Source organism: Prenolepis imparis, unplaced genomic scaffold, assembly GCF_030444845.1.
Source record: "Prenolepis imparis isolate NDT839.2.m4 unplaced genomic scaffold, iyPreImpa1.0 SCAF_1, whole genome shotgun sequence".
Classification (NCBI taxonomy): domain Eukaryota; kingdom Metazoa; phylum Arthropoda; class Insecta; order Hymenoptera; family Formicidae; genus Prenolepis; species Prenolepis imparis.
This window is the reverse complement of record NW_028141159.1, coordinates 6,073,445-6,098,218: the sequence shown is the minus strand read 5'-3', so window position 1 is coordinate 6,098,218 and position 24,774 is coordinate 6,073,445. Positions and strand designations below refer to the sequence as shown.

The window sequence follows — 24,774 nt, the reverse complement described above, 5'->3', positions numbered from 1 at the left end:
GAGAATGCGCTACGAATAATTCGAAACATCATTCTATCTTGTTCCATATTAGTAGCACATTCTCGACCGCAGCTTATATTGTATAGTTGAAGGAAATAAATGGCGCGCGCGAAGCGCGCGCTTTGTAGTGTTCTAGTACAAATAAATAATAATAAATAAATAATTAAATAAAAATTAATTGCTTTCATAAATACATCTGTAAAGGATTGACTTATCTTTTAGTTCAAATTTTAATTTTGGATTTTTTATAAATAAATTACACGCATTTGATTTTTTTTGTTCATATGATATTATATTTTGACCTTCTTTCTCTCTATAACTACATGTAGGCTGATGACAGGCCTGCATTTAGTATACAATTTATATATTGTATTAAATATACTTTACATTTTGTAACATCACCATTATCGTAAGAATGGTATAACGCTCGAGAATATAATATTTTTTCTTCATCAAAAAATGCGTCGACATAACTCTCTGAAATTTAATACAATAAGATCATTGGTCCCACATTTATGGATCTACAAATATATAATATTTGCAATATATATTATGACATCTACAACTTAAACATTATACGCTCTTCTGGCATTTTAACGTTTCTACTGGTACTTTTTAACTTAAAAAGAAAAAAGAAGAGATAACTTCTCTTTCTCTCTCTCTTTTTTTTCTCTCTCCGAAAACAGAAGTCATCCTACACTTTGTTCTTAAAGTCAGGTACATCTCAAATAAACTCGGTAATCTGTGATCATCTGTTTTCGTGAAATTTAAATATAGTTTTTTATATTACAAAATGTCACTGTTTGTTGTGATATATTCTTAAAGGCCTTCAATTCAACAATTTTAGCATTACAATAGTATCAAAAACTGCAGAAAATTCATCATTAACAGTCCCGAAATTAAAGTTAAATATAAAAATAATGAAATTGATATATTTATATAATTTTACTGAATTATATATACTTGTTCTTTTTAATTTAATAATTGAAAATTTTCAGCTGTCATAATCTCTAAAGTTGTTGTTCGTACATATGTATAAACTTTCTTTACTCTCTATTAATATACATATATAATAGTATATAAATATATATAAATAGAGAATAATTGTATAATTTTTTGTTATACCTACTATTTTTAATTAATATAATTAATATACTTTTAATTAATATAAAAATAGTTTGAATTTCTAATATCTATAATAATTATAATTAATAAATATTTCTAAATTTTATAAAATTTCTAATTATTAATATAATTGAAGTACAGTATGTACCAACTATAATCTTTAGAATTATAACAGTTGATATAATTTAAATTTTTACGAATATTTTGATAAGTATTATTTTCATATATAGAATAAAGATTATTAACAAAATCGGGAACAATCTTGAATGTTGATTCGCAATATTGTCTAAGGATTCGAATAATAAACTTCGAAAATATTTTAACTTCTAGATATTTTCAAATTATAAATTCATAATTAGGAATTAATTTTTTAATTAATCATCGATTATGATTTTGATTGTGTGTGAAAATATTTGAAAATTTATATACTGATTCAAGTCCGGAAAATTATTGGAATATATCAAATTAAAATTATCGGGATAAGCATACAAATAAAATTTCTATAAAATTTACAAGAAATAAGTTACTATCGATGTACTGCTAAGCAAAAATATGCCATGATATTAAAAACTCCAATAATATTCTCGAGGAACTTCGTCGTTTGTTTTATACGAGAAAGATCGCATTTTTTCGGGTTACATTTAAGTAAGACTCGTATGAAACGACTATATAAAGACCGTAGTTACATAAATGCGCTTCGTAAGAGCTTTTGGAATTAGCGTTACGATTGAGAAGGCTTTTTACGTCTTCCGAATAAATTGCTCAACACGGAACTTCGTTTGTAATCGCGATCTTTGCGATTGCCGCCTGAACTTTGCTCGCTTTCCGATCCACTTTCTGACGTTCTTCTGCCATCCACCACTGTGATATTCGAGGGAGACGTTTGCGGAGCCGCTGGCGGAGCGACATAAGGCGGCAACGATGTCGGTCTACCGGTGTAAGTATTATTTTGTTGCTGCATACCCTAAAAAAAAAGTGTGAATTTATTACTCGGGCTTATAAACAAAAGACTGATAAATTTAAGACATAAAAAATCACTAAGCGTTCACTTGTTTATGTATGCACAGCTATTTTATAATCTAATTTAAATAAAGTATAATAATTCTTTTTTTTATTAATATTTTTTTATAAAGCATCTATTTTGAAAGAAATTTATGAAATTTTAGAATAATAATTATGATCTCATCTCATATAGTAAATATAAATTCTTTTAAATTGTTCATTCAATTTTAAGTATTTAATTTATTTAAAAAACTTACTTGTCTAATATTTACTGGTACATTCCCGTATGCTGTAACAAAAAAAAAAAAGATACAATTAACAAAAATTATTTTATTAAATTGAAATCACAAATTGATGCAACATTTGCATTCAGCTATATTGTTATTATATACTAAACAGCTATTTACAATTGTTATTGCCGATCGTGTGAATTATAGAGTTAGAAAATCAAAGTGCAGAATGCAATATTAAATTATAATTTTTCAAAGTGCTTATAAACAAGTAGCAAAATATGTTAATATTTTAAAAGATACAGATGTCTATGTGTTCCGGTTAAAGTTATATGTATATAAATGTATAATTGATAATTTTTATATATTGCTTTAGCATTTTACATTCCTGGCCAAGCATTTTGGTAGATAAAAAACATAATTTTTTCATCAAATGCGGATGAATGATAAAAACAAAAGTGTCAATATAAAATGGTTGCATGCGACTTTTTCACATTCAATCTTTCTGCGATCATCATCGAATGTGAGTGTTTCGTAATGACTGACCAAGATGCTGAGGAATGTTCCACTGAGTCATTCTAGTCGGCGGAGGGGCACTCAATGGCAATGGAGGTGCTAATTCTATAAAATGATGATGAATATTCACGTGTCCATGAAGTAGAATCAAGTAGAATCTTCCTAAATCTTTTGAGAATTTCTCAAATTACACGTACTATCGATATAAAATAATATACCTTGATGTTGCGGAGGAAGATCCACGCTACTTTGTCTGTGCCATGTTGGTGGCTCGTTTGATGAGTACTGGCCAGCTCCATTGTGATTTAACGTTGCACTGCGTTGTTGAAAAACGGGTCTTCCTTGTTGCAAATGGTGTTCTACATCTATACGAAAACATTTTTTTTTTTTAATCTTGATACGTAAAAGATTACAGGAGGAAATAAATTATAATAAATATATTTACATTAATAAATATTTATAATAAATTATAATTATAATGTAACGTAAAGAGATTATTAGAGACAAAAAATAAGTGATGTGTGCAAAGTAACTTAAAAAAAAATTAATTATGCGTTTACATTAATTAGCGTACCATTGCGCCTATATTGCATCATATTTTCTGAACTCGGTGTTCTCATGGGAATAGGCGGAGGAGCTCCTCGTGGCGGTATGGGTGGTTTATCGGTTTCCAGCATCGCGGAATTGTGTTGATACTGATCCCGCTGAGCCGCCAGCTCCTGTTGCATCAGCTGCTGCTGTTGCGCGAGCAGCTGCTGTTGCCTGTGCATCTGCAGAAACTCGGTTTGAGTTTGCGGCTCGGATCTCTGCGATGCGAGGAACGCATCTGCATTCTGCACATCGTTGCGTCGCTGCTGATTCTGCCGGTGCGTCTGCAGGAACTCTATCTGCACATTGCTCGATGAGTGCTGATTCGACGACGTGGGATCGCGCCTGATCACAGAATTTTTGCGCTCCATCTCCGGTGTGGAAACGCGGCTGCTTCCGGTCGACACATTATCGTCCACGTGATCCAGCGCCGAGCTCTGCAGTCTCTCCAAACCTTCTTGCTGCAATTGAATTTAAGAGATAGAAAATCTGAATCATCTTACAATTTCATAAGATAGTAAAAAAGAAATAAAAAATATATAATAAAATATATGTATATAATATACATATACTATATTGGGTTGTTCGGAAAGTCATTTCGTTTTTTTCACATACAATTTTCATGCAAAAAAACGAAATGACTTTCCGAACAACCCAATATAAAATATATATAATATATACATATAATATATAAAATATATATAATATATACATATAATATATAAAATATATATAATATATAGCATATAATATATAATGATATAGAAGAGAGTAAAATAATAATTATAAAAATAATATTTCAAAAATTCATATATAAAAATGTAAATTAATTTTGTTCTATCACAAACCTTCTGAGACTCGTCGTAGCTCAAGAGCTGCAGACTCGGTGGTAGCTTCGCGTGGAACGAAATTTTGTTAACCCAGTCTTCCATCTCCTGTTGACTTGGAGCTAAGAACAAAAATTCCGAGCCGTCCGTACATTTCAATCGGAAGACGTTCTTCTTCTTCGTGTAATCTTCCGCTTTCTCGCATATGGCATTGAAAATCGTTATCGGAGCGGTAGCAGCTTTGCTCAACGAGAAATCTTCCACGTCCTTGAAGAAGCACAGCAGTTGCCCGCATAGTACTGCATTGGCCGAGAAATAAAAAAAATATGTTTGCAAACGAAAAGCTTTATGTCCATCTCTATGTATATATAATTTTATAAATAATTAACGTGCTCCTATAGCCTATGTAATACTCAATTTATATAAATAATTAAGTACCGGTGTAATATTGTTTCCAAGACCGAACGGCTGCCTTTTTGCCGGCGCTTTGAAGCTCGTGCTTTCGCTCGAGAAAACCTTGAATTTCGACCGGCCGCAACGCGTCCATGTTCTCCATTCGCTGCAGCTTTCTAAAACTCTGCGTTCTTCGTCTAGTCGTAAAGCTCGGGGTCCGTTTCGGTTTCTTCGTATCCACCTTCATGCTTTCGGCCCTCTTGATGTCCGAAGTTGCTGAGGAAATTTGGATAGAATCGCATAATTAATAAATAATACAATCATTTATTATTTATTATATTTTTTCTGATCTTTTCGCATAAAAATTACATACCTCGTCTTAATTTTTCGCCAAATACATGCGATAAACCGTGAGATTTCTGAGGTATCGCGGGTTCTGCTGTTTCGGAAGTAGCACCCTTCAGCGGAGATAACCTGATAGATACAGGCATTTATTAAAATATTAAATTATTATTTTAGATATTTGATTATTTATATTTAATCTTGAATTAAATTAATTTTAATTTTTACTTACATATTCACAGATTCGTGTTCGTCGACAGAGCCGTTAATCTCATCGTATTGAGCGCGATGAGAATTGTCTAACAATCGCCTACGTTCTTCTTCGCGTTTTCGCTCTTCGGTTATCCTTTGCACCTCTTTACGCTTTCGTTCCTCGATCCGTTCACGTTCCACACGCTCTTTCTCCGCTTGGCGCGCGGCCATTTCCGCTTCCTGCTGTTTCTGGAAGGCTTTTTCCAGCTGTGAAAGGAAATTAATAACATTAAACAGATACATATTACACAAGTCATTAGTAATAATTGCTAACAATCTCTTTTCTTTTTATCCTCATCATATATATTAGCAAACGTACCATCGTTATTCGCTTGAGTGCGCTGAATCTCTCTTCCTGCGCCTCTATGGTCTTTTCGAAATCCTCGTGCTTTCTAATCAACTCTTCCACTTGCGAAATACTCTCTCCCAATTTTTCGTCGTACAACATCGGCTCCCTGTTGACTATCCAGTTTTCCAAAATCTCGGCGTCCCTCTTGAATAGCTGCGTATCCAAGTTCTGTTCGTAAATAAGTTTCCGTTGTTGCCACGTGTCTTTCAAGATCTGTTGACGCTGTTGCAACACCGATATCTTGTCTTCGATCTCTTTCCCCAGGAAGTGTCCCTGTTCGATCAGCTTTTGCCCGATTCGGTAAAATTTGTCGAAGGCCTCTTCGCGAGTACCGATCTCCGACTTGTACTCGTTGTGCCTGGAGATCAGCGCCTCGGCGCCAGGAACGTCGCGCGCCAACTCCGGCGCGGTCACCTTGGCTACCATCTCGTTTATCCAGGATATCAGCTCCCTGTACTCGCCCAGATAGGCCTGCAGTTGTTCCGCCTGTGCGAGTTTGCTTCGTCTCTGCGCCGCCTTCTCCAACAGTTCGGTCCACGCCGCTTCCGCTTCCTGGTGCTTCACGTCGATGTGTACGCGCGCGTCCGGGAAGAGCTCGATCAACCTGGACGCCTCCTCCGTCAGACACTCCACTTGCTCCTTCACAGCTGCCAGATCAGTCTCGAATCCCTGATGCTTCCTCACCAGCGCTTGAATCGTCTCCAGATCGTGACCGTAGCCGTCCGAGCTGAGAGCCACCTCTTTCTCCTGTATCCAGGAGATAGTCTCGTCGGCCGTTCTGTCGAACATGTGAACTTGCTTGGCGCCCGCCAACGCGTCTTGCCGAGCGTGCGCCAATTCCTTCAAGTCTTCCCATTGTTGCTTCGTTTCTTCGATCTTAAGAGATATCTTGCTTTTCTCGGGATTGTTCTGCTCTATCAATCTCTGGCCTTCGTCAAGTACAGCCGATACACGGCTCTCGCTCGTCGTCAATCCGGCTAAGAAATTATCGAATATCTGAATCAGCAGTTCCACGTGTTCCACGTCGCGGCCGTAATCTTCCGATGCAGCAACCTAGCCATATTTTAGTTTAATATTAACGTTTAATAATGTATGTATATCGTTAAAATATGTTTAATAATTATGTCTTAACATTAATTATAATAATGAATATAAATGTTTGGTGTGTGTAGGTATAATTGTTATATTATATAATTATTATATAATATTAAACATTATCTTTAAATTTACCGTTGTTTGGTCCCCGATCCATTCGATCACTTCATCCGCCTGTCTGATAAATTTGTAAAACTTTTCGCTCTCCGATAATCTTTGCAAGCGATTTTCTTTCAATTTCTGCAATTCTTTGAATTTGAACTCGATATCGCTCTGTTTCTGAGCGATATTCTTGCTGTCAAAGTGATGCCGCTCGACTAGACCGTGTGATAGCTTCTTCAGGTTATCAATTGTGCTTTCGAAACCGGACAAATCGCGTTCAATACCCTCTAGTTTCTTTAACAGAGATTGCACGGAATCTTCGTCTTTGCCGTAATCAGCTGACGTTAATTGCGGATGTTTTTCTCTAATCCACTGCTCAGCTTCAGTGGCTTCGGCATAAAACTGTACATAAAATGCAATTTTTTTAATTTTTATTTCGCATATAAAAATCACGTACTTCTCTCTCTAATAAATAAATAAAAATTAATTAATTAATTAATTTAATAACTTACCGTTTGCGATTCCACAGCATCGAGTAATCTCAATTTTCTGACGCTCGCCAGATCTCTGAGATGCGATAATTCTTCTTGCAGCTTTTTAATTAATTTTTCAATCTTGTCTCCCGCGAAATGTCCACTTCGAATCATCACAGTCGCTCTGCTAACCAAAGAAGCTACTACAGGTTCTCTGGATAATAACTCTCCTTCCAAAGCTTGATGTTTCTTTTGCAATCGCTTCACCGTAGTAAGAGAACTTCCGAGATCGTTGCTCGCGGCTAATGGTTCCTTCTCCGACAGCCAGTGTAACTCGTCCTCGACGTCTCTCGCGAACTGGTGCAACAATTTTGCGTCTTCCAAATTATCCCTGCGTATCTGCATCGGTTCCTGGAGACTGTGATACCTGTTAATCGTAACTAATGCTCGCTCTTGAATCTCGTCGCACATGAAATGATTCGATTTCTGGAAGCTAGTGGCAGTTTCTTTGATGGACTCGCACGCCTCGTTGTGACCCAGGACATCGTTCTCCAAATTGGTATGTCTCTTCAGCAAATTTGCCACGCTCGAAAGATCCTTTCCGTGATCCTCCGACTGCAACTGGGTCTCCACCTCGTCCATCCACGTCTCGAATTCGTCTAAACTACGGCCGAACAGCAAGGCCTGATACGCGTCATTCAGCCGGTTCTTCTTCAATTCGCTGGTCTCTTGCAGAAGGCGCCATTCTGCCTCCAGCTCGTCCAAACGTTCCTGTATTTCCTTCGAGGCATAGTGGTTCTCCTCGATGAGCGCCTCACCCTCGTTGACCACAGATGCGACTCTCGCCTTGTTCGCCATCAATTCACTCTCGAACGCGATATGTTTCTGTATCTTGCTCTGCAGATTCGAGGAATCTCTGTAATTTTCATCGCTCGCTACCTGTTGCTTCTGGTGCAGCCAACCTTCCACTTCGTATATGTTCCTGAGAAACTGATGCAAATGATGACTCTCTAAAAGTTTCTTTCTTCTGGCCGTTGCGCTATTCTTTAGCTTGTCTCTTCTAGCGCAAACGGAAGCGATTCGCTGCTTTATTATAGCAGAGTCCGCGTGCTCGCGCGATAGGATGTCATTGGCGAACTTTTCGAGCTCGTCGATACGTCCCAGTTGAGACATCAGCATCTTCTCGAACTCCTCGTGCTTACGCAACAGTGTCTCCACGCCCGATAGAGATTCGCCAAGATCATCATTGTTGAGGAAGGCTTCCTTCGTCGCCAGCCAGCTATCTGCTTGATCGGCTTGCTCCTTGAACAGTTGCAACTGGTGCGCTTGTGTTAATTTCCGCCTACGATCATCCCAAGCATTTCCCAATGTCTGCCTGAGTTCTTCCAAATGCTCGAGATTATCCTTGATGTCCTCGTTGATCGATAGGAGCTTTTGACCATGTTCCTTCAGACCTTTAAATGCATCTTGTCGACCGTCGATTTCCGCTTTCCTTTCTTGATGCAGTTCTAATAAAGCCTCGGCTTCAGGTATGGTAGTCGGTGGTTCGGATTCGTCCATACGTTTGATTGTATCGGCCACCCAAATGTCCAATTCGTGCAGATCAGCTTGAAACTTGTGCAATGTGTAAGCTTGATTTAAAGCATCGCGTCGATGTCGAGTTAGACGTTGTAGATCGTCCCAGTTGGATTCCAGCTCGGACAGTATCCCATTTATTTCAGATGCCATGTCCGGATATTTATGCGACAACTTTCGTGACTCTGCTTTATGCTCCTAAAAGACATAAAATTAAATTAAAATATAAAATGTTATTGCACTTGAAATTATATTTATATTGGAATTATTACAATTTGATTAATCATACTTTGATGTGCACACAAACTACATATCTATATATATATGATGAATAAAATTTTTTAAATAAATAATATTGTTATAATTTTTTGTATAAATAGATTAAGATTTAGAGAAATAAAATATATACTCCAATTATTATTATTAATGAATTAATTATTGCACATAAATTTATTAATTGTTATTATCGTTCCATTCGAATTATTCCATATACAATTATTAATTTTGCATTTGACAATTAATAAATTTATCAATTTTGAATTATAAAATTAATAAATTTATTAATTTCAATTATTAATTTTGAAGTAAAATAATTTATGAAAAATTAACACACATTGTTCACTCACTTTTAATTTCCCTTCTATCGCTGTCATATCTCGCTCCATAGCCTCTTGTTTTCTTTGTAATTGTTCGACAGCGGGCAAGTCTTTTCCTGTATCGTTCGTATTCATGGCCACTGATTTTTCAATAACTCTTTGATTTGTATCATCTATATCCCGATTAAATAGATGGATCTCTAATGCACCGGCTAATGTTTCACGATACATGCTCAGCGCACCTTGCAAACCTTTCCATTTATTGTTAAAGTTATCGCGTCGCTGCTGAATTGCTTTTGATTCATTATCGCGACCCTGTTGTTCAAAACAGTAAAATAATGACTAAAAATATTTTTCAGTAATATATTTTACATTATTAATATACTATAATGTAATAAAAAATGTCTCTTTTTTTTAAATTAAAGATTTGGCTTTTACCTGTTTTATAAGCTTATCCGCCAGGGCATTAATTGTTTTTATTCTGGAATCATCCACTCGCATATCGCTGTCCACATCATCGAGTTTTCTTTGAAGGCTCAAGCAGTGCTCGTAATCCTTTCCGGTATCACCGGCTTGGACCATCATTTCCTTGTCTCTGATCCAGGCCTCGATCTTCTCCACTTGATTGTTAAATTCCAAGATATCTTGAGCCTCCTCCAGACCTCTGCCTCGATTTCCAGACTCCAACAGCAATTTCCGCCAGGACGTATGCAAATTTTCCAATTGTTGATGAATTTCCGCGCTAGCCGGATGCTTTCGCGCTAACAACGTCTCTCCCTTTGCTGTTTTAAATAAATTTATCATCAATCCGATGTAAGTAAGTGAGGAAATTACGCAGTAATTATAACTTATTTATCAATCAATTACCTTTGATCTCTTCGATTCTGCTTTGATTCGCCGCCAGTTCCGCTTGGAATGCTTGATGCTTCTGCAATTTTTTGATTTTATCTTCCAAACTGGACACTTCGCCTTTCGACGCTTCCGCTTCCAGTTTCTTCTGCTTCTCGCCGATCCAAGATTCGGCCTCGCCCACATCTCTGACAAATTGCGCATGCAGTAGACCGGCCTCCAGCTTTCTTCTTCGCACGTCGCACAGGTCTCGGATTTTTCCACGTCTTTGAATGACCTCGTTCAAACGCCGGGCGATTGTCGACGAGTCGAAATGATTTTGCGCCAAAAGTTTGTTTCCGTGCTCTTGCAGCGCAGTGAGTTTTTCCTCGTGCGTAACCAGCAATTTTTCAAACTCGTTGTGCTTTTTCATCTGCGCGTCTACCTCTTCGACGGAGACCCCGAAGTTGTCGCCGCTCAGAGCGGCCTCCTGAGTGCTGGATAAAGTGTCGAGCTGCTTGGCGTCTCGTAAAAAGAAGTGCAAGTCAATCAATTGATCCAAGTGCACCTTTTTCTGCTGCCAAGCAGTGTGCAACTTTTGTCGCTCGTCCAAGAGTTGATTGCATTTTTCTTCAACATCCTGAAAGATATATCATCGTGATTAATCTCTGACGGACTTATTATATGGACTTATTATTTATGGACAAACTTACCACAGCGGCATAGTGACCAGTTTGCACCATAGCCTCGCCTAGATCGAGCACCGAACTGAAATTTTCCTCGCGCGCTTCGATTTCTCCTTTCAGAGCATCGTGTTCCGCCTTTAAGGTCTGCGCACTGGCAGCGTCTCGAACCTTTTCCTCCGTCGACATCGTAGCGCGTAATCCAGCTGCCCAATTCATCAAGTCTCTAGCCTGAAAATGTTTTATGTTAGAAACAATGTAAACAATTAAACATAAGCAGGGTAATAAGAAGCATACCTGAGCATGGAATCGTTGCAGGTCGCAGCTAGCCTGCAACTGATCCCTTCGATGAGCGGATCTATTCTTCAATTCCTCCCAATGAATAACGACGATTCGTTGCTGCTGATCGATGTGCGTCGCGTTGTTGCCTGGATAATGAGCTTGTAATCTGGACGCATCCTCGACTAAAACTTGCAATTGAGCCTCCAGTGCGACTAGATCATTCTCGAAGCCTTCGTGACGTCTAATTAACGCCAAAACGGAATTCAAATCGCGACCCAGATCCTCTGGCAAAGCAGCTTCTTTCTCCTGTATTCGTGAGAGCGCTTCAGCCACATCGCGATGAAACCGATGAATCTCGCCTGCTGCTTGCAATCGCTGTTCACGATTTCGAATGAGACCTAACAGATGTTGCCACGATTCCCTGATAAACCAAAAGTAAATTAGAATTATTAATTTTGTTACCTTTTTTGAAAATTATATATATACATTTTTTAATCTAGAGTAGTCGGATTTTATTATTATTAAATAATAAATGATTAAATAATGAATTATTTTATTGCTTATGTAATATCAATAAGCATCTCAAAATTTACAGAAATTTCATCAATTTCACTTCTGTCATCGCGAAAATATATATATATAGTTACGCATTATTTTTATTTATAAAAAGATCCTTCTCTATATATGTATACACGCAATCGCGATTGATATCAGAAAACTAATAAAATTATTAATAAAAGTTTTACGTTTTAGAAGCATACATACATATAAACTTCGAATTATTATTTTATGTACGATATAATTTGTACATATGAGTTATTCCGCAACCAAGCAAAGTGTACTCACTCCATTACAGTATGCTGCTTTTGTACTTGAAATACCGGATCGTCTTCGTCCGATCTGCATAGATTATGTATATAGGAAGAATGTTAGTGTAACCCAACACCGAGAAAAAATAGAAATAGATTTTTCTATATTAAAATGCAGTTACCGTTATTAATATATGTATATAAATTATATCCCATATACAAAAGAAAGAGAGAAAGAGAAAGAGATATTTATATGCCAATATTACATACATATATTTTATGTATATACCAATTACGTCATTTTGTTAATTTATTTCATGCAAATGAGGTGATACTAATGTTTCATAAAAGTAATAAAGAAAAGACTTAAAATAGCAGAAATAAAGATAAAAATGTTGATTGATCCAGAAACTTACCCTAATTGTTCCTGACGTTTTTCGATGTCCTGGATGTAAGGACTTTCGTTCGCGATCAGTTTCCTGGCCAATTCTTCGCACTGATTGAATCTCTCAGAGCCGACCTCTATTCGATGCTTGAAGTCATTGAATTTCGCTTGTAATAATAAGAGATGCTCGTAATCTTGACCATAATCCTCCGATGCGGCCGTCTGTTCTTGTTCCTTGATCCATTGCTCCAACTCTCTGCTCTCGAGGAAATATTCATGGCGATACATGCTCTCCATTAAACGCTGCTGTCTCACGGTTGCTAGTCGCTGCAGAGCGCGCATTTGTTGAATGATCGCTTGCTGCTTGTTGGCTATCGCCTTGCTGTCGGGATGCTTCGAGTTTGTCATCGCAGAAGCGGTGTGTCCCATTTCCGTCACGATGCCGTTGTACGTGTCCAATTCGAGTTCAACAGCCTATAGATTATAAATCAGAATTTTTAATATAATATTTCATTCAATTAATTATATTATATATTTAATTAATAATATAAATAAATAATATTAATATATAATATTAATATATATAATTAATATTATTATATTATATATAATTAATAATATAAATTTAATTGTATATATAATTAATATTATATTATTATATTCAATTGACTATAAAAATTAATATAAATTATAATATAAAAAAAAATTCCTATCGCGAAGATTAATGAAATAATAGAACTATATTATCGATATCATATGTTTCATAATGCGCTTTACAAATATATACCTTGTGTTTCGTCAATAATTTCGTGGCGGCATCGCGATCTCTGCCGTAATCGGTGGAGCTTAGCACGTCGTTTTTCTCGTTCAGCCAGCTCTCGACCTCACCGGCTTCGAAGAGAAATTCTTGCGCTTTCAGGGACAGATCCAACGCTCTACTACGCTCTCCCGCTTTATCTTGCAAGTCCCTCCAAGCATCATCCAAAGTATCGCATAGTTCTTGGATCTATTAAAAGCATCAATGTAATTGATTATACTTATGGTCGTCTACAATATAGCTCAATTATTACATTTCCAACATGTTACTCGCGAAACAAATACAAATTAATGATTCATTAAATAATTAATTGCTGCCATATTGTGTTTAAAAGCTCAGTTTCGATTTCAGTAGATGGAATTTGCTAACAATTAATACTGACACTGCCCAGAGTTCCGTTGCTGTGGCAGAAATATTATTTAATAAAAGTTTGCATGCACAATACATATACGTTTTCTACCTCGTGATTTTTGAGGTTTATTTATCAATAAGCTATGGAATAAAATCGATAAGCTCATTGCAACTAGAATTGCATAAGTTTTCTATTAATGATAAATATTATATTCCTAATTTTAAATAGATATAAGCTGCAAAAACAAATGAGACTTTAGTAAAAACAAATAAAAAATTATATAAAATACTCGTTCAATACCCCTGTATAAAAAAAAGAACATAAGTATTTTATAATTGACTCTGAATACATGCAATATTAAATATTTTGAAATAAAAAATTTTTATTCTACAATTTTTATATATGTATGAAGTGCTGTATAACTGATATTATTTTTTATAATATAATAGGAAGATTTCGTGTATTACGAGTCAATTATAAGAAATACAGTTTTAGGAACTGCGCTACAAAAGTCCAATACAATTAAGATCCTATAAAAATAATGACTTATTAATTACGTGAAATCAGACGCGCGATTGATAACATTTAACACGGAAAAGCGACAGATATCTGTGATAACATTTCTCATGCATCGGTGCTTCCACCTTACCTCTGTAGACCCAGTATTTCTTCGAGACGCTCCAGCTGTGCAAAAATCATAATTTCTTACTCCAATTTCTTAATCTCGTGTCACGTCCGATCATCATGCGAATCCACGAGAGAAAAAAATTATTATTTGGCACAGCATTTCTTCGCAATTTACCTTTTTTTTCTCCGGATGAATCTGATCGATAAGCGCCTGTCCGGAAGTCAAGGTCTTATCTATCATAGGCTGATGACCGGCGATTTCCGCTTCCAGCTTCTTGTGCTTCTTGTGCAAAGTCTGGGCCTGGTGTAGATTTTGTCCGAGCGTTGTCGAGGTTGCCTGCGGCAAGTGATCCTTGATCCACTGTAATTCCGCGTCCAACTCGAAGCCGAATTTATGGAAGCGCAGACTCTCCTCCAATGCTTCTCGACGTTTCTTAGCCGGTTCCTTTAGGCTGCGGAATCTGTAATATGAATTTCATGTGTTATTTGTATCATCATATCCATATTTACTTCAGCAATGAATTAATTTGATCATTAAAAAAATCAATTTAATTAGATAAAGAGAATAATTTAAATAAGACTCAGTTCTCTCACATACTTTTTCTGCGTGGCTTGACTGGTCTTCAGAATATTCGCCGCATCGAAGTGACCTTCATGCGCCATTTCCTGACCCATAGCAACAAGATCGTCCACCTTCTGCTCCCACTGACACATGTCGCTCTCGAGGGTCTGATGTTTCTTCAGCAATGCTTTACAACTACGGAGATCGATGCCTACTTGCTTACTCTGCAAGCAGCTCTCTATCTCTTCTAGTTTCAACCTGGCATCTTCCATAGTGCGATTGTATCCGTGTTGCGAAGCGGCTTGTCGCAGCCTGCGACCTTTCTCCAGCGATAGTGTTACGAGTCGCTCCCATTGATCATTTAGATCCTTCAAGGTTTTTCCTACGTCGTCCGACCTATAATTTTCTTCGGATATCAGCGCCTTGCCCGCTTTGTTGACCGTTCTCAACTGCCCTTCGTTGGCACGTAATTCTCGTTCGAAGGCTTCGTGCTTCTGCAATTTGCGCTCGAGATTATTCAGATCGCGATAACTCTCGTCGGCCGCGGTCTTCATCTTGTCACCCAACCAGCCGCGCAAGTCATCCACTTCGGCTGAGAATTGTTGGTAATGCTCGGACGCATTCAAGGCCGCTCTTCGACGTTGAGCAGCGTCCTTTACTGCCATACGACGGGCTAGTACTTGATTTCTTTTTTCATTGATGCTGAAAATTATATTTATATAAAGACTTTATATATAAATAAATTTATATAAAATATTATAAGATGTAACATATATTAATAATATTAATATTATTAATTATATTATATATTATAATATATATTATAATACATATTATATTAATATTAATAATATATAATATATTATATAATTTATATAAAATTTTATTACAATTAAATTAAAAAATTATACGATTAAAATATTTTTAATTATAACTTCAGACATATTTCGTAAGAGAGAGAGTTTCGATATGATATTTACTCTTAAGTCACCCATTAATCATTGTTGCCTGATACTTACTAATCTTTGTCGTAATGATTTTGAGCAATTAACTTGTCGGCGGTATCGCTGAATGCCTTCAATCTGTCATCTTGCGCGTGAAGAGTGTTCTCGAATTTTTCATGTTGCTTCAACAGAGCCTCGACATCGTCCAAAGATTCACCTAATTCAGTGAATTCGAGGAAAGCTTCATGAGAACTGGTAGTAGCTTCGATCTGATCGGCTTCTCGATTAAATTGTTGTAATTCCAAGCATTGTCGTAGCCATTCCTCTTTTGTCATCCAGTCGTTCGACACTGCTGGATATAATCCATTTAGTTTATTCAAACGTTCGCGCACATCCGCTAAATTCGGATTACGATGTAACAGTTGTCGAGCGAGCTCTTCAACTTCACAGAATCTGTAAGCGTACAAAAAAATATAATTCATATAAATTATATTTATTAAAGAAATTCTATTCAATATTTATTATCATATCAATATATAATTACTTATTATTATATACAATTTTCGATAAAATAATATCATTTTATAAAAATTAGTAACATAAATTCAATATATTTTTAAAGAATTTAATTATTAATTATATATAATTATATATATATTATTATTAATTATATATATATATAAATATTAATTATATATATAATTATATACATAATACGTATTATATGCATTAATTATTAATGATATATATGTGTGTGTTTTGTAATATATTTTGTTTATATAAATTTATAGACATTTTTTGATAAATTGAATATATATAAAATTATGTACTCGTCTTCTTTGGTTCGTATTTCTTCTCCGAGTTCCATATGCTGTTTCTTGAGCTGCTCGGCCGTGGCTACATCTCTGACTGGTTCCTCGACCTTCATCGTCTCCTGTATATCTGTAGCCCAGTTAATCAGGTTCTTCGAGCTATTCATAAATATTTGTTGACCGACTGCGTCTTGCAACCGAGATCGTCGGTCCTTGGCCTTCGTCTGAACTTTATTCCAGAGTTCCTGGATCTCGTTTTGTCTCACATTGACGTTGTTACATTCGTGCGGATACGAATTTTTGACGCTATTGCCCAACAAGTTTACTTTTCGTACCTGTAAGAATATTGAATTATGAGAATTGAGATATAATATTCTCTCTATTATTTTTTATTATCCCAAAAAATATTTTACCTTTTCTTCGACTGGTGCCAATTCTCGTTCTAATTGTTGATGTCTTCTCTGTAGAGCTTGTACAGTCTTCAAATCAGGTCCGAGTTCAGCTGTGTCCAGCTGAGTGATCTTTTCCAACATCCAATCGTGAGCCTCACCGCAAGTTCTGTTAAATAATTCGACGCTTGACGCACCCTCCAAGCTTTTCTCTTTCTGCGTCTTCAGCCAGTTTAGATGATCCCACAGCTGATGAATGTGCCTCTGTCTGGCCTTGACCTTGTCCAGTTGACTGTGGCCTTGATGGACAAATTCGTCGACTGCTGCATCTATCGCCTCCACTCGTTTTCCGGAAGCCGATAAGTCCGTCAAGAATTTTTCGTATTTTCTTCTCGCTGTTTCGACATTATCGTGAGGATCCTCGACCCTTAGCATCTTCTCCTTGTCTTTTATCCATTTCTCGAAGTCGTCGCACTCCCGATAAAACCCATAGAGCCTAATGGCGTCCTCCAGTAATGCGTGACGTTTCACAGCGAATTCCTGCAGCTCGCTATAAGTATCGTTGATCTTCTTCTGCCGCTTCTCCACGCTGTCGCCGTCGCTCATCGTCTTTCGCTTGATCGGTTTCACGGTAGATTTGATGGATTTTAATCGTCGAACTGGAACCACCTGCTTGACCATCTTCGTCTTCTTTACACGCTGCGTCGTCTTGATTTTCTCGAGTTTACGTACCTGCACCTGCACGATCTTTGGGTCAATCTCGCGAACGTAGTTAGTAGGCACGAATCCATCCGTACCGTCGGCTTTTCTAACGCTCCACCAATCGTGATTCGTTTTATTCAAGAGAAACATCACCTCACCCTTCACTATATGTATATCCTGACCGTTGAACGCGTATAAACTCTTTACTTGCGGTATCATTCTATCCTCGTGAACGATTTTCGGCTCCATTCGTTCGATTACCTCGTCCACCCATTCATCTTGCGGCACCAATCTGACCTCCTTGCTCCACTCTTCTTGTTCCAATTCGGCAACCGGTTCCGGATCGGCGGTTAATTCTAGAGTGGAAATGCCGGATTTGATAAGTTTCTCCGCCTGTGCATTCAGAGACTGCACGTCACCTCTGTAAGCATTCAATTCGCCTTCCAGATCCTTGTGCCTCTGTAACAAGGCCTGAGCGCTTGGCTCGTCCACTCCGTAGTCCTCGGAAGCGACTAACGCCATTTTCTCATTCATCCACGAATCCGCCTCGTTCGCGTCGGCGTAAAACTGAAACGCTTCGGCCGCGTCGTCGAGCTGCTTCTTCCGCAACGCCGCTAGTTCTTCCAAGACTCTCCAATGTTCTTGCAACGAGTCTATTCGATTTTGTATTTCCAGTGCCGACGGATGATTGTCGGTTATCAGTTTTCTGCCTGCGTCACAGAGCTGCTCGGATTTCGGCCTGCGCACCTTCATCTCGTCCTGCAGGGCCTTATGCTTTTGCTGTAACGATATCACGGCTCGTAGATCTTTCGCGGAAATGCCAGCCTTGCAGATTCGCTGCTTCTCTACTAGCCACGACTCCTCGTCCTCGTGATCTTGAAGAAAGTGAAAAAAGTTTCGAGCATCCTCCAGTCTAGCCTTGCGTTCCTTACTGTTCTCCATGAGCTCGTCGTAGGTGCGATTTAGCAATTCCAGTTTTTGCTGCAACAACGGCACTTCCTTATTTTGTGGCTGTGCCATATATTGAGCAGCCTGTCTACCGAGTCGCCTCTGGCTTTCGCCCAGAGCCGTCACTTGAAGCTCCTGCAAACTGTGCTTTTGCAGGAGATCTTCAACTCCTAATAAATGCGGACCTACGTCGGTACTCTGGAAGTTCAGTTGAAGCTCTTGGATCGAGGCTAGAGTCGTATCGATCTCTCTCATCAGACTCATCAAAGAGCTTAGCGCGACTAGATTGGATTTGTGATGATCTAGTAAAGTCAGTAGCTCTTTCCATCTCTGCAACACCTCTTGTTCTCTGCTACGGACTCTCTCGAGGCCGTGATAGTTCTCTCGCACAAGCTCTTCAGACATATTCGTTAGATCGTGGAAGCGTTCCTCGCGCGCCAAGATGTCGGCGCTAATGGCCTCGTGTTTCTTCACCGTCGCGTCCACTTGCGCCATATTGCTGCCATATCGAGGATCCGTTAACACCTGGATCATCTCCTTCAGATAGCCCTCCCTGAGTACGCTCTTTCGTTCGAATTTATAATTTAATTGCTCGAGCCTTTCTTGTCGCAACAGCTCGGTTCTCAGGGCAACTTCGCGACGATGCTCCGCTCTTTCCAACTCCACCCAATTTCTCTCGATGTCGTGAATTAATTGACCTTCCTGCGGAGTGAACGCTGGCTGGTTCAGAGATTTTAACTGGGTGTTTATGTGGAAGTACAATGCTTCTATTTCGGATCGCTCCTTATACTTCGGCGGTTTCTCCACGGTTCGGTATTGTTTGAAGGATAAGAGTTCCCGTTGGATACCTTCGAGCGAGTTCGGAAAACTGCGATTCTCCAGGACCTCGATCTTCATTTTGATCCACTCGAGAAGGTCGGTCGTTAACTTCTCGTAATGAATCTTCATCTTGTCTGCATCCATCATTTGGCCAACGATCTATAAAATATAAAAAAAATTTAATCTTGTAACAAGTTATTCAATAAATTAATTTAATTAATTCTTAGATTCCTGAATTTTTTTTATAGTTCTTTCCGAAACATATTTTAATTCTGAAATGTGAATATTTAAATTCTGACAAATTTTTTGCAGAGACAGAAGATATTCAAAAGTTTAAAAACTTTAAGATTCTTTCTCAAATTCATATAAAATATGATTGGAATTTCTAGATATATACATATATGTATATATTTCTCTTTTAAAATATTTTAATATAATTTTTAAACAAAATTATCACAGAGAAATATGTATCAAATATTTAGATTTTTCAAATATATTTCGTTTTATAGTTCTTTTCATACATATATTTTGAATAAAGTTTTAAAGTGACCGTACATTCGCTATTCTCTTGCCGCTCTTTATCTCGTTCTTCATTCTGGCGAACGTGTGGTAATAAGACGCAACATAAGTGATAATGGACTTCTCGTCGGGTCTGGTCGTGTCCACGTCTTCCGCATCCAAGAGCCGCGGTATGCCGAGTTCTGAATTGGCAACGTCGAAGGCATAATTGAGATTATCGATGTTCTTGTTTTGCTGCAATTCCGACCAATTGACCAAGTCTGGTCGATGGGCATGTATGAGAGCATTGAAACCAAGACCGCTTCTCCAGGACCCTGTTTGTATAAAATTTAGAATATTATATTTTGCATTTTTATACTTTCAATTATATAATTTTATTTTAAATATTTTTTTATTTTGTTTTTGCGTATTTAATTTAATTTAATTTACATTTTGTATATTTTATATTATATTATATTGTATATTATATTTAAAAAAAAAAATATAAAATATTCAAATATTATACATATAATATTATAATATAATATAAATATTATATTATGTATAATATAAAATACAAATAATATAATATAATATTATATCTGTTGAATTGTTAAACACGTTCAAAAAATATAGAATAAAATTTGTAAACGAATACGCGATATTTGCAGAACTATGGTAAATATTTTCTAAACTCACGTAAATATCGCGAGGTTTTCTCAAATATTTTTGCGACATTCAAAGATCGGAATATTCATGCCGCATAATATATGCAAGAAAACTCGACTCACCGGTAAAGTCTTGAATGTTGACACCGGGATAGCCATTTGTCTTTCTCTGGCACCAGAGTAACAGAGCATCTTTGGCAGACTTCTTCTCGCTGCTGTCGTTCTCTTCGTCCACGTCGATCTCGATCTCTTGTATTTGAAATCTCAGAATAATAGTCCAGATGAGACCGAGGATCAATCTAGGATTTCCGTCCACAATATCCTCTGCGCCGATACTCTCCAAACGAACCTGAAAATGATAATGTAATTCTTGAGATGCTGAGAGAAGCAGTGAATGATTCTATTGTGTACATTTTTTGTGAAAAGATCTTTTGATATGAGATAATATTCCAACAATCGCGATAACCAAACAATAATATTGATTCTGTTGTAGAAGCCAATAGAATTATATTTTATGCACATATTTAGTATGACATTAAAATCTTTTCCAAACATAAGAGAGAAGAGAAGACTTTGGCAAAATTTCCGAAGTGTATTTTTTTTCCTCTCTTCGAAACTTCTCTCTCTCACGACGCCTATATTAACATACAGTAAATTCTAAGTCTCTCCACTTAGAACGCTATGTGGCAAAACCTCGCAAGTTTTTTTTTTTTTGCAGGACTCGATCAGCGAATGAATAATGCGCCCGTGTAATTTATGCGACATGCCGTTCGCATAATTATTCGCATTCCGATCTATTGCACGTCCATATACCTACGTCGGCGGAATGTTCGACGAAGGTTGCGTAATGACAGGTCTTAATAACGGATGAGTAATTTGTAAGAATAGAAAAGGCGCGTAGCGTAATCATGGATGTGGATTCTGAGTAATCGAGAGTAATAAGACGCTGCGTTGTAACGGCAAAATTGTAAACTGCCGTCGAGAGAATGGTGTAATTTTATAGATCTGAAAAAGTCGGTAGACTTTTGCGTTTGCCGTTTTGTTTATAACTCTAATTACGTGCGTGCTTATCTCGTTCTTTCGCAAATTATCATTTCGCAATGTACAGATGATCAAACTTCAAAGTTATTATTTTAGCTTATTAATTTTTGAATATCAAAAATAATTTTATTAATTTTATTAATTTTTGAATAAAATTAATTTATGAATATCAAAAATTAAACTAAAAAATCTCGATATGGATGATCGTATCGTAATTCGTAAAAAACGTTTAAACTTTTAATTAAAAAATTAAGACCTGTGTAAGTCGTAGAACATTTTCTGAGAGCTCATTTTGTAGGTCTTGAAGAGACCTTTAAACGCGCCCAAGACGAATGTTCTACGACTTACACAGGCCTTAATTTTCGCAAAAAAACGTTTAAACTTTGAATTTAAAAATTAAGGCCTGTGTAAGTCGTACAACATTTTCTTTGGGTTCATTTTGTAGGCCTTGAAGAGACCTTTAAAACGCGCTCTCAGAAAATGTTCTACGACTTACACAGGCCTTAATTTTTGAATTCAAAATTTCAACTTTTTTTAAACATTTTTTAGCAAATTTTTGTTTTAATATTTTTTGACAGAAATCAGCTGATTAAAGCGTTAATTTGCTAATTAATTTTTAACATAATTTGTTATAAAAGTTAAAATATATAATAATATGTTTCAAATAATATGTTGTTATTCTTTAAACTCGATTAATATTTTTGACAGTTATCAGCTGATTTCTATCAAAAAAATTATTCGATTTTAAAGTATTATATAACATATTATTTACAGCATTATTATTTTAATTTTTATAGCATATGTTTATTTTAAAATTTAATTAGCAAGTTAACACTTTAATAAGCTAATTTTTCAAAAAATATTATTCGAGTTTAAATAAATTTTATATTATCTTTTTAAAAATATTCTTTTTAATATACATATAATTGAAGAATGGTGCGCGCCCTTGTGTTGTTCTAGTTAAAATAAAAAAAATCTCGAAACACATTAGCACATATATAATTATAAGGCGTGAAAATGGCAATATATTACATTGCACGCGGTCGGAGAGAAACGAATACAAATATCGGTACTACTTCGCGAGACTTCCTTTTAATTTTATTTAAGTCACGGACGGTTATGAAATTTATTTCGGATCATTAATTTTGAAGCGCGTAAAATCCCGTTGAGAGCAGACCCGACTCGGCGGAAGTAATTATGCGACCGCGCCGTGTAATGAATTACAACCGCGATGCGATTTAATAATTGCATTTTATTCCGCGCGATCGAAGAGGAACGCATGCGGAACGGACGGTGGAACTTTTTCGACCTTTTTTTTTCTTCTGCCCCCGACCTGCTTTCGTGTTTTATGGCCCTCGTGGTCTCGTAATTATTTAAAGTAATGAATCTGGCCGTTATAACATTAAATCTCTCTAAGATCCAAATCACAGGCGGAATGATATTCCTCGATTCGTAGCATATTTGTCACGGTTGGAGTAAAATTTATTTATTGACATGCAAAGAAACTTGGTATATAATCGAAGGAATAGTAAGGAATCAGACAGAGAACAAAATATATGTGTATTGTGAAGATAATAAATTCTAATTTAGACTCGACAGACCGAAGAAGATTCCAAAAATAGTGGTTCAATTATTCCGGCCATGAATCTCTTCGGTAAAATTAATACTCGTAGAACAGCCGGTGGCAACCGATTGCCGTGTCACTACATTACGGTTCATTCAGTCGTAATTGGGTGTCTTATTGATAACGCAACATTTGTTACATTCCCAATCGGCAGCGACAGCGGGTCTCGGCCATTATTAATAATCTCTTGTCGATTCGACGGTGGTGAAAGTAGCGTGTTAGATCATCGAGCGTCTTTATATGTTTGTCGATCGCTAATAATTCTGCGATATGATACTCGTTTTTAATGGTCGCTTTAACGCTCGCGGATGTAAGCTCTGATGATATAATTGTGGGTATCACGCTCGTACATGCATAGGAGGCACGTATGATAGATTAACAAGGTACTCTTATAAACGCTTCCTTCTCAGACAGGATTACTTTTTTTGTAGCAACTAGATCGTGATGTCAGAAGTCATCAAGACCCGTTTGAAGTAAAAGGCTCTACGTATTAAATGATCTAAAGGTTTACATTCTTTTTTTTACGAATTTCTAATGTGTGTGCAGATTACCTTTATAGTATCTGTGACATATATTTAACTTACATATAAATTTAAAATTTAAGAAATTCTGAAAAAAATTGATATATATTGTAAATAATATTATAATATTATAATTTATATAAAAAATATTATACATAACGTATAGTTTGTAGTTTAATACAAGATCAAATATTTTATGCTGCAAAGAAACCGCGGACCTTCCTTTCGGACAAATTCGCAGGTTTGATTATTACCAAACAGGATAGGTTGTGGATTTGGTATTCTTCACATGATCGATTCTCAAGTGTAAATTCGTTTGTTAGATGATATTGAACGTAAAATATCGAGAGAATCGATACAGTTTTGCTCGCGTTTCTCGCCACGCTATTGTAGTTAATCGCGGACGCCCGTCGACGAACGGACGTTCTTCGCGCGCGGCTGCTGCTGGAATGCAGTCCGATCACTTGTGCCAGGGGGTCTATCAAGGCCACTGGGAAATGGAAATTATGGCGTTTGTGCCAGTCGGGATGGCTGACAGCTCGCGGAATCCAAAACAAAGAGAACGCATAACGTAACCGTTAACGCGTTGGTCGACGCGGACAACTTCGTCGTCGTCGTCGTCGTCGTGGACGAAGTTAACGAGCCGAATGCTGCTGAATCTCAACGTCATCACGGCCTACCAGACCGGATTTCCTCGTGTCCCGTAGGCTCTCAGCCACGTGCTCTCGCCTCGACTTATTTCGCGACAGCCGATCGCCAGATGCCCGAGCGAGGCGACTAGATCCCTCCGGACCTGATCAACATTGAACGTACACAGAGAGAATTTTCTCTTAGAATTTACCCTGAAGAAAATCACGGTAATCAGGGGACAATATGATATGGAAAGAATTTTATGAAAATTTCTCCGATTAATATTTATCACAATAAAAATGATAATATCTATATCACAATAAAATTTTTAATACGTTTGATTTATTTTACTATGCAGTTTAGTTTTT

The 24,774-nt window shown here is 36.9% G+C and overlaps 1 protein-coding gene across 4 annotated transcripts in view; it reads right to left on the bottom strand.

Annotated features, from left to right (window-relative positions):
- Nucleotides 1-278: 278 nt before the first annotated feature.
- The window catches only part of Kst (spectrin beta chain, non-erythrocytic 5 kst), a 69,082-nt gene continuing 44,586 nt past the window's right edge, over nucleotides 279-24,774 (bottom strand). For 2 of the 4 annotated variants that reach the window (XM_083051307.1, XM_083051282.1), the window contains exons 4-30: nucleotides 20,714-20,939; nucleotides 19,980-20,257; nucleotides 16,980-19,583; nucleotides 16,585-16,901; nucleotides 15,830-16,207; nucleotides 14,847-15,512; nucleotides 14,424-14,709; nucleotides 13,240-13,458; nucleotides 12,484-12,926; nucleotides 12,105-12,158; nucleotides 11,274-11,679; nucleotides 11,007-11,207; nucleotides 10,333-10,933; nucleotides 9,904-10,247; nucleotides 9,496-9,780; nucleotides 7,334-9,067; nucleotides 6,855-7,223; nucleotides 5,595-6,677; nucleotides 5,256-5,482; nucleotides 5,055-5,155; nucleotides 4,727-4,957; nucleotides 4,310-4,587; nucleotides 3,448-3,922; nucleotides 3,092-3,238; nucleotides 2,904-2,978; nucleotides 2,385-2,416; nucleotides 279-2,089 (exon numbers count right to left, since the gene is read on the bottom strand). In XM_083051307.1, coding sequence (XP_082907433.1) covers nucleotides 1,847-2,089; nucleotides 2,385-2,416; nucleotides 2,904-2,978; nucleotides 3,092-3,238; nucleotides 3,448-3,922; nucleotides 4,310-4,587; nucleotides 4,727-4,957; nucleotides 5,055-5,155; nucleotides 5,256-5,482; nucleotides 5,595-6,677; nucleotides 6,855-7,223; nucleotides 7,334-9,067; nucleotides 9,496-9,780; nucleotides 9,904-10,247; nucleotides 10,333-10,933; nucleotides 11,007-11,207; nucleotides 11,274-11,679; nucleotides 12,105-12,158; nucleotides 12,484-12,926; nucleotides 13,240-13,458; nucleotides 14,424-14,709; nucleotides 14,847-15,512; nucleotides 15,830-16,207; nucleotides 16,585-16,901; nucleotides 16,980-19,583; nucleotides 19,980-20,257; nucleotides 20,714-20,939 — 12,303 coding nt within the window. In that variant the 3' untranslated portion in view covers nucleotides 279-1,846. The remainder of the gene's footprint in view (nucleotides 2,090-2,384; nucleotides 2,417-2,903; nucleotides 2,979-3,091; nucleotides 3,239-3,447; nucleotides 3,923-4,309; nucleotides 4,588-4,726; nucleotides 4,958-5,054; nucleotides 5,156-5,255; nucleotides 5,483-5,594; nucleotides 6,678-6,854; nucleotides 7,224-7,333; nucleotides 9,068-9,495; nucleotides 9,781-9,903; nucleotides 10,248-10,332; nucleotides 10,934-11,006; nucleotides 11,208-11,273; nucleotides 11,680-12,104; nucleotides 12,159-12,483; nucleotides 12,927-13,239; nucleotides 13,459-14,423; nucleotides 14,710-14,846; nucleotides 15,513-15,829; nucleotides 16,208-16,584; nucleotides 16,902-16,979; nucleotides 19,584-19,979; nucleotides 20,258-20,713; nucleotides 20,940-24,774) is intronic. The other 2 variants (XM_083051297.1, XM_083051290.1) reach the window with 2 other exon arrangements.